The 10,493-nt window shown below is 39.1% G+C and overlaps 1 protein-coding gene across 3 annotated transcripts; it reads right to left on the reverse strand.

The window, feature by feature from the left end:
* Positions 1-1,594: 1,594 nt before the first annotated feature.
* Positions 1,595-9,990, reverse strand: nfkbie (nuclear factor of kappa light polypeptide gene enhancer in B-cells inhibitor, epsilon). Of its 3 annotated transcripts, XM_081718290.1 has the most exons (7): positions 9,290-9,990; positions 6,933-7,052; positions 6,648-6,750; positions 4,838-5,048; positions 4,286-4,374; positions 3,740-3,988; positions 1,595-2,646 (listed from the first exon to the last, which is right to left on the reverse strand). In XM_081718290.1, the coding sequence occupies exons 1-7, from the start codon at positions 9,625-9,627 to the stop codon at positions 2,581-2,583; spliced, it is 1,176 nt and encodes a 391-aa protein (XP_081574416.1). In that variant the 5' UTR covers positions 9,628-9,990; the 3' UTR covers positions 1,595-2,580. The 3 variants fall into 3 exon arrangements, with proteins under 3 accessions (XP_081574416.1, XP_026872048.1, XP_081574417.1); XM_027016247.3 differs by lacking the exon at positions 6,933-7,052 and having other exon boundaries at positions 9,290-9,989; XM_081718291.1 differs by lacking the exon at positions 9,290-9,990 and having other exon boundaries at positions 6,933-9,283.
* Positions 9,991-10,493: the final 503 nt, after the last annotated feature.

Consider the following 10,493-nt stretch of genomic DNA (forward strand, 5'->3'; position numbering starts at 1 on the left):
TCATTATTTGTATTTATCGCAATTATTATGTGTACCGTTGGCTGCAGTCAAATATAGCACACGCAGAGAAACATTTCGTTGCCCACTCAACACGTGTGTGGTGAGTAGGGATAAAAAAAAGAAAAAAAAAGAAAAAAGTGACTGACGCTGAACAAAAGAAAAAAAACTTGACTTCTTGAGTATGTTTTTATACAGTAGGTATAGTAAGAAAGTTGTCTTTACTGTGCAATTTAACATGTAAATGGTGAACATTTGTAAAGTAGGTGCTAATTGGTCATTGATGGAGGCAGAAAGCTAGCACTTGTTTCCTCCCATACATGCGATACATGCATTATACATTACAGGCAACACATACATGCAGCATGCTGTCGTAACCCTCTCCACAGATCACATATCAGCTCATCCGCCGAGGAGAGACTTCTAATATTAACCTTAATATTAATCTCGTTGTGAGTTACTGGGATATTGGTAAGATTTTTAAAGATACAGCAGAAAGTGACTCTTCTTTACCTTTTTTGTAGTTTCAGTGGTGTCACCCACCTTGCCGATAGGTTCCCTTATAATGTGGCAATCCATAAGCACGTTCGTGACCAAATACGCAATATAGGCCCATTCAATGGTTATGATATGCTAATCACACTAACATGCACGCAAATAGTCCGAATAATTCAACTAACAGTATGAGCATATGGGCTCTAATACCGTCTTATTTTATGAACAGACATGAGAAATTAAACCGATGTCACTGGATGTGACCGGTCCAATTAAAGCTATGTGAGTTACACAAACCGCCAACAGTAACAATTCACATGCCTGAACAACTTTTAACTAAGTACTTACCGTCATAAGATAAAAATAAGATGGCATCATCTTCAGAGGAATTTTTACCTCTGAAGGTAAACAGGTTGTCTGTTATTCTCAAATATTCCTATTTAGATTACTTAATGTTCTCCTAAAAAAAACCCAAAAAACCTTGCCTGTTTTGCAATCACAGTATTTTAAATTCAGGGGAAAATTTGTGTTTTCAGAAACTCCTTGTTCTACATACAATGACGTTTTTAAGTTTGGTAATCAAAACCTTAGGTAAATATTATCAAAGTGAATATGGTTTAAACAAAACACAACATTAGATTTTTGGGAATTTAAGTTTAATACAAAATAATATTTTCATTTCCCCCCCCACCCAAATTAGATACTGTAAACGTCAAACTGTACATCTTGCAGTTGTAATATTTAGCATGAAAAGAATATTTGTGCTACATGGATCTCCTGTGTTAAAATATTCTTGGTTAAATATTGAAAAACTGCAACACTATGAAATGAGAATTGTATTCACACTACACGACATGCTCGCTTCTGCATGTTGCAGGGTTTCCCAAATTACTTCCCATTTCATCACTTGACTATTTCCATGTGCCTGCAGACATGGTTAAGGTAGGTCAAGTGAGTTAGGTTATAAGCACAGTGGTGCAAAGGGCTACTTACAAGTAGTACTTACAAGAATACTTATTCTTTGCACTTGCCCAACTATACCCAGGTAGTTCGGTGAGAATACCTAAGCATGTCTAAGTAGTCCTTCGAGAAATTACTGGAATGGAAGTTGAAAAAGTATTTTATTTAAAACACTCAAGCACTTTTTGCATTATTTTTTTTTGCTGTGTAGCAGCAATTGGAGTTTATTTACATATGGAATTACCATGCAAAACATTTCTATGTACTTGCAGGCTACAGAATACAAATCAGATAAAACACTAAGCTACAGGGTGGGGAATGACCCATTAATTAAACCATCTGAAAGATTCTGTGCCTGTAACATGAGCATCATACATATCTGATTAGATTCCTGTAAAAATACTGTCATTCAAATACATACATTAAAGCACATGTAACCAGGTGTTTTAAACCATTGCATGGCAGAATTCACCTTTTCACATGCTTGCTGCTGCTCAGTCATATTCATAGCAAGTTATGGACATGAAGCCCTAAAAGGTGGATAAAATTGGGAAATCTGACTAAACCGTTTTGAAAAAGTAAATGTTTCCACCCCAGCAATTGAACTTTAATAAGCTTTTTACACCAAACTGCAAGTCTAAGGCTATGTTTTGGGAGAAAGCCTAACAAACATTCCTTAGGTACACAAGCTGGATGGAATAAATGATCATATAATGTAGAAATTTTAATTAAAGGAATTAGGGGGCAGGGGCCGTGAAATATTGAGAGCTGTTGAGCATGTTACATTTAAAGCCTTACAAGCTAACTTACATTACTCAAACCAAATCAGACCACTTCAAACCTACTCAAACCACTTCATTGTCTGAAACCAAACAGCCTCGTATGTGCAAACTTCAATTTGTTTATATAATTCATTATGGTATACTTTCAAAACCATGAACTGGCCATTCAATTCTTCATTCCAGATCGTCTTTGGCACAGAAATTTATACATTTCTGACAATAATCACAAATATATGCATAAATTAACAACTACACCATACATAAGCAATCTAAAAGTAAGGACCTACATAGTTTATTTGCTGGAAAACAAACAAACAAACACACACAGACACATACACAAAAAGACTCAGAAGTTCACACCAATGGTTCTGCCCATGATCTGAATGTCATCAAATGGGAACAGTGCAAGTATCTGAAAAGCAAAAGCATAAATAGTGTTACTTTTTCACACACAGCAGGTCACACTGAGAACCCTACAATTATTTAATCGCTTTAGAGAGCTCTGCAGACCAATTAAAATTCTGGTCACCGCCATGTCATTTTATTGCATGGTCAACACCCTTGCCCTGTAAGATTAAAATATCCAATTTGTTGTTACACTGTACAGTTGAGCTTAATAAACTGAATTCATTCTGTTGTGAGACACCAGAGACATTGTGTACTACCTAAACCAGCAACGATTTAGAAGCCCGCAGAGAAATCACGAAAACGTGTAGCATTGTGCTTTGTCCAAGAGTGAGCGAACCACATGCACATTTTATTGTTGGTGATTTTTGGAGTATACTAGTGTAGGCACATGGAACAATTTCTCCATCCAGAGTTGAAGCTATTAGTCCTGAATGACATTATTCAGATGGTAGAGTCACTCTACTGAGAACATGTCACAGTGGAACATTAGGAAATACAAAACTGGTCTTCAAAGTTGGTTTTAATTAGAGTGAACTCAAATCAATAGCTCTGTCTGAAATGCTCTGCTTGTTTACTCATTCACTAATCCCCACAAATAGTTCAGGGTACTCGTACGGGAGACAGCAGATGATTCAGACAACATTAGCTTGCACTGGAAATATACCATTACACTTTGATCTTTTCATCAAGTAGACTAACAAACATAAGGAAGACAGTTTAGCAATGTTTTATAACTTCAAATGTGTTATGTCATGATTTCAATAATACCTAGCCCTAGAGGTATGTCCACGTTCACATTTTACCAGTAAAAAAAAAACAAAAAACAATTGAGTGAACTACTGTAATGCTTATTTCTTTAGCACGACCTTCTTTTACATGTATGTTACATTAACATTCTGTGACCTTTAAATTTGTGCTCATCTGAATATACATGTGTATTATACTGGCAATCCTAATAAATATAGTAATAACATCCACTGTAGGAAACTGCTGTGCATTACTTTGTACTTAGACCATCAATCCCTACATCTTACTGTTTAAAAACAAACAAACAAAAACAAACAAACAACCTATCAACAAAAACAAGTGATTCTTACATCATCGTTGCCATCGGCAAGGTCCAGTGGTGTGTCATCCTCCATGTTCCGGATCATTCTGTCGGCTCCTGCCTGGCACAGGCGGGTGGTGATGGTGGCGTCCTGGCGCCCGATGGCCAGGTGCAGCGCTGTGCACCCGTTGAGCATGGCCGCGTCCACATTGGCACCCTTGTTCAGCAGCAGAGTCACCATGTCCACGTCATGGACCTCCACGGCCATGTGCAATGCCGTCTTGCCGCTGGTCCCCTCCTAAAGGTTGGGGCAAAACACCGTCAGAAACAGGGCCATGCAGTAAGGCATTTGTTTATCACAATATCAACATTTGCAGTATGGATACTGCAGGAGTCATCTAACCAATCAATTTGTGTGCGTTTGTGTGTGTGAGCATCCTATGCAGTTCCATACTTTGTAGAAGAGTTCTCTGAAGGAGCTTTTTTATGAACTGCAGCGGACCAATCATGTCACCGTTAAGTCCCAAAATTATTTTCCCATTATTTTTTAAAGGAAGTGGCTAACAACTGGAGCCCATTTTCAAGCTCTGCTCACCTGAATGTTGAGGTCAACACCTTTCTTTATAAGGAGCCTCACGAGTCTGTGCTGTCTGTGCAGGGTGGCCACGTGTAGGCAGGTGAGACCTGGGATTAGGACAGTAGAATAATGGAGATTTTTTTTTTTTTTAAACTCCCACCTCCCCCCCCACAACCACGTTCGTCATGTCAATCAGCATGATTAAAGACTCTTTGGAAAACAAAAGAACACACTGAAATAACCCAAACAGATTGAAGAAATGGGTCATGGTCTTAGGATAATGGAAGAAAGATTTAGGGTTGTCATGGCAATTGGCCTGATAATTACAAAACACTAAGACTTCCCCATTCTATTATTACTGTATTTATGTTTCCATCAACATGATAAAGTGACAACAATTCCACTTTCAGTGAAAGTGCATAACATCCCACTTTCAGGCATGACTTATGCCAACACCCAGCAAACTGGAAGGAGGCAGCACGAAACAAAACCCTTCCGTGGATGTAGCACGTGCACACACGTGCATGAGGACACGTACACCCACGCACACGTGTACACGCACGGGCATACCTCTCCAGTTCTGGACATCAAACACACGGACCAGCTCGGTGGCCGAAATGTTGCAGATCATCTTGGTGGCACACTCCAGCCTGCCGTGTTGGCAGGCCATGTGGAGAGGGGTGTTCCCATCCTGGTCCTGGAGCTCCAGACATGCCCCTCTCTCCACCAGGGCTTTCACCACAAATGGCTGGTCCAAGTACACAGCCAGGTGCAGCGGCGTCTGCAAGAGGAGGCTGATGTCAGCAACTGAGGCAGACGCTGAAATTCAGCCATTTGAGCTGTACCTGTCCAATTTTTTTTTTCATTTGATATTTTAATAATTTGAATAGACTGATAATATTTTTAAAAAGGCATAACCTTAAAATCAAATTCACTTCGACAAACATACTAACTCACATTTCTACTGGTCAATAGCCCTTTGACTCTTTATTAAGATCAATATTAATGGTCATCTTGATGCATAAAAAAACAATAACATTAACAAGGAACAGTGCAACAGTGTCCTAGCTCTATTAAGTTGTAAACACAAATTTAACAGTGCCTTTATAAATGCACTGTGACGTTGGGGATTGCCAATAGTTAAAGGACGTCTACTAAATGACGAGCTTACCAACTTCATGATACAGGGTTTCATATCTACTAAATTACCCAGCATGGTAGACATTTGAAAAAAAAAAAAGATTGAAAAATGAGTATGAATAATTCTACTATTAGTCATAAACACCATTCATAACCTTAAAATATAAAACTCTAAATTATACATTTTATTTTAGGTATGCTATGAGATATTCCATGTAAAAGCATAGGAAAGTTATTATTATTATTATTATTATTATTATTATTATTATTATTGTGATATAATGCAATAAGAATTCCAAATCAAAGGAGTACTTTTGGAGATAAACCAATAACCATGCTTATCTAATACCCAACTTATTCAGACCACCATCTTTGGATAACAAAAGAGGATACTGAAATAATACTAACAGACTGAAGTGTAAGGAACCTGACAGTGCATTATGCTTAGTCAATTTCAGAGTGCACATTGACTGTGCCGATATGTCATGTTGACTGATCTGACCAACGCCGTGTCTCGATTACGTGGATTTCGGTAACTGTCTCAAAAATACATTTCCATTAGTCATAGTTTTAAATGCTGACTGCAACACTTCTGTCTTCTCATTCAGTTTCCTCCTTTTGCAGTCACCACAAGGTGTTAAAAGGAGACCCTAAAACAGCACAGGCTTACCGACTCAACACTTACCCTCACCTAAACGTTTATAGACCTGTTTAAATGATCAAATGTGGAAATATTTAGAATGATCTTATATAATTAAGCCCTAATATAGCAACAACTTACAGACTAAATACATAGCCTCACGTAAACATTTATAGACCTGTTTAAATGATCAACTGCAAGCATATTTAGAATAACCTTCTCTTTAAACATCTATTAGTCATCCATTAGTAAAATCACAGATATTAAATCCCCTCCCACTTAGCATCCTTTACAAATTTTGTCCAAGTTTTCATTTTCGATTGTTTTTTTACCACTTCATCTCTAAAAAATGTAATAAAACCAGTATTTCCAAATATGATCAGAAAACCTAAGCAGCTTATGAGTGTGATAAGTCTCATTTCTGGTTGCGGTGGAGTTTCCCTTACTATATCAATGACGTAGGCCAATACAACCCCTGAATGCACTGCAAAACCTTCATTTGCATTGGTTTACATCGACGTTCATGAAGACCTGTGAATAAAGACTAAGGTGTGCGCAAACCCAATGGAAGAACATGTGCAAAATGACTCCCATGTTTACCTGAGACAAGTCATTCTGAATGTCCAGCACTTCTTTAGGGAACACAGCTATCAACTGATGTGAAAACGCTTCCCCTTCATGGATTATGGCCAAGTGAAGAATTCTGAAGAGGGAGAGGCAGGGAGAGAGAAAGAGAATAAGGCTTCAAGTTAAACATGATCAGAATCGAGTTCAGCATTTTTTGTCTACTGTGTGGGGGAAGACGACACACAAAAGGAAAGTATTTCACAATCTGTGCCGGAAAGAAATATAGGGTGAATAAATGATACTAAGAAAATCTTTTACTGTGCCATAGTATGAGTGGTCAGGAGGCTGTGAGGCAGAAAGGCATTGCGCAACTCTGGAACTTCCGTACAGATAGCAGTCAAATCAGGAGAGTTAGAACAATGCTGGACTTGTCCGGTTCTTGGAAAAGAAGACATCAAAATAGAAATGGTTTTACGTAGACAAGTTACGGACATGGTTTCAGATGAAGTGCACATAAAATGTAACCAAGGCAGTGGAGTGTGTTTAAAGCACCAGACAGAAGGCAACAGGGAGACAGAGCACAGGAAATAGTTCAAGACCACAGTAACTCCACTTTCCAACAGAAGCATCTTGGGCTGCGTTTGCACTTATGCTGCGACACAGTAAAACAACCAGCAGTGCAAACATTCTTGTTCATCTCTCCAGCTGTTGAATGGTGGCAATAACATGCAAGTTAGGGGCTGTTGCATGAACTCAGGCACTGGACTGCTAAGGAAATGAGAGATCCAAACAAATGATATTACACTGGTACACATAATGGCAGGTACTGTAGGACTTGTACAGTTTTAAAAGCTAAACTATAAAAGACTAAACATTCAATTCCATGGATTTTTGTTTAAATAAATAATTTAGCCCATACAGTTTCACTGAAAAAATAAACCTGATATAGTTTAATGACTATTACGCTAACAGTAGCAAATCTCAAAACATTACAATATACTCCAGATTTCAGCAATTATTGTGCCAATTTCACTTGTGAGCTTATGCAGCTTCTTATTTTATACGGCTTTAACGCTTCATGAGTCATACATGGTGGCATATTTAGGTCAAAATGTTTCTGACCATACTGCAATACCTACAGAGCTCTGCGCAGTACAAGTATGTTTTTTCTGAGGTGTTCTAACTGTATACGCTATAATGATAAAGAGATCAAGCCGTCTTGTTTCTTACCAGCAGTCCTGCATCCGTATTACAGTAATATACAAGGAAATGTTGCACTCAAAAAATATTTTAATCAATGAAGTCTAAAGACCACAGACTTAGAGATAAAGAGTCAGGTCCTTAGAAAAATCTGAGGAAGAAGAAATGGGATTTTTCAGAGGAAATTTTACAACAGTCCTAAAGTGCAAGTCTGCTCCTCAGCACCTGAAGTGAGAGCCGGCATGGAATGCCTGGGGGAATTCACCCGGTCTGACAGCTCATGACTGCGAAGGAACCAGGCAAAAGATTTCCTCGTGGCAAAGAACCAAATAGAGCGGAAATAAAAAGAGGTCATACTGGCTGCAGACAGCAAAGACAGAACTGTAATGAATAATTATTATGAATATTCATATCCACCCACTGAAAGGGTCATGCTTGATATTCGATTGGTTGGGCTCAATAGCACAAAAAATAAAATAAAAAACCCCCCCAAAAAACAACTTTCTGCACATTCTGTGGGCTACGATAAGAACAACAAAGAACTAGAGAGTTCAGGCCTATGTGCGTGTCAGCTACCTGAGGTTAAGTACAACTGGAATAACTGTTTTTTTTACTGCAAGGTTCAGAATGTACGTATACATTTTGTATCACAAACGTTGAACACTGTGTCGGTTCAAACGTTTCTGGGCTCTCAACAAAAGCTTTTTTAAGGGAGGTATCAGAACATGTTTCCAGGCTAGTGCTGGGGAATTCCACAGCCGATGCGTGTACTTCTGCTTTCTCATGCAGATGCACCATAGATAAGGGATCCAGTTTTGTAGACTTGTATAACTGCCTCCATAACAACACATTGTCAGCCTCATCGATTCACTTGCACACATGATTGTCTGTCACCAAAGGCATGCCATTAAACAATAAAACTGTGTGGGCCCAACTACATATGTGCAAATAACGTAGTCCTATAAAACCTTATCTTTACACATTTTCTATACACACACACATACGCACACTAAAAAAAGGTATCTAAACTGTAGGTTCAAATGTGCGTTAAATTATGTTAATTACTGATGCAAAGGTTAACTGGCTGCATGGCTAAAAAACTTTTAAAGGTAGACATGGCCTTCCATGTGCACTTGTAGCACTCATCCATTCCAAGTCAGGGGTAGCACAAATGAGAGCTAAACAGCCTTCTATCCGTTTTCGCGGTCTGAACAGAAATTCAATCAAGCCCGAGTCTATTTTCATCATATTAAACCTTTCAATGAGCAAGTGCAGGCGTTGAAGTTTTCAGTCTTTAAAACAGCATAATCTACCCGCCGGCTTGCATAATGAGCTATGCTAGCTAGTTATTTAACCTTCAACCCCTTTTGTCCTCAACTATTCTGTTGCACTAGTTATCCACAAATTTAGTTTTATTTGCAAAATACTGACGAAATTAATGAGCAGAAACAAGGTTGTCAAAGTTTAAAACCTACGTGTCTCCATCTTCTGTGATGGTAGCTAAAGGATTTTCCTCCTCGATATTTTCACAGTCCTTTTCGCTCTCGGCACATGGAGTTTCCGAAATGCTGCATTTATCGATAATTTCATTCAGACTATCAACTGTCAGAGATGAAGACCCGTAAGCGGAGTCCAGCCGTTCATCTGTGCCGCCGCTGAGTTTGTCCTGTTCTTCTCTCCTGGTGGTATCCGGCACTGAACTTGTACCGTACTGATCGTCTTTGGTTAAAGACCTAAACGAGTCGATACCCGAGTCAGTCCGATTTTCTTCTAGCAAATCAAACTTGCTCTTCTCCCCACCACTTCGCGCCATGATATCCAGAGAAACTAATTTCGCGGGAATTACTGTCAGAATATCAAATCAATCGTGCAAGAGTCACTTCGGCTAGTCACCTGAAAAATCACCGTGCCATTGTGAAACCAAACGCACTCGTCGCCGTTTCTCATCCCACCTTCAGCTTCTCTTTTCTGCGAACTCAAAAACACGCGACACAGGCTCCGCTTCGGACGGTTCATAAACCCTCGAGCATTCAGTTTTGGCAAAGGGCTAAACAAAAGTGAACGCAGAGTACACAAACATCTAACTTTAAGAGCGGCGACGGTCAAAAAGTGTAAGTCCACCAGAGGCAGAGTGGAGAGGAGGAGGGGGTGCAACGAGGCAGAGAACACGGGCGGAGCTAATGTGAAGTTACTGAGAATCACACGCTGTTTTGTCTAGCGTGGGAATTCCCCACTGGGAGTGGTAGCCCTATAGCTGCCATACTGAGTCGGAGGACACCTCTTCGGCGTTTAAAAAGGTTGACTTCCTTTGCCAAATTTCTGTGAACTTGGAACATACCAAGGACATTTAAGACTAATAACACATTTGCAGTGAACTCTAATTATAATACTTGGTATATACTTGGTTTTTGTGATATGTTATCGCTTCTCTGGAGGCTGTCATTTTTTCCCCCCTTTTTTCACTCTGTTAAGGCAAGTGGTACTTTATGCTTTATATGGTTTTTTTTGTTCATGTAGGCTACACTATTTCCTTGAATTCTGGAAATTGTGGTTGATACAGAGCATCTGCAGAAAACAGCATCCTGAGGCTTAAGAGGAAACCTATTTAGTCTTAAGAATAATGAGTTGGAATCTTGCAACAAAAACATTAATTCACAGAACCAAGCACACCTAAAACGC

The sequence above is a fragment of the Electrophorus electricus genome, chromosome 7, assembly GCF_041902795.1.
Source record: "Electrophorus electricus isolate QZ-2024a chromosome 7, ASM4190279v1, whole genome shotgun sequence".
NCBI lineage: Eukaryota > Metazoa > Chordata > Actinopteri > Gymnotiformes > Gymnotidae > Electrophorus > Electrophorus electricus.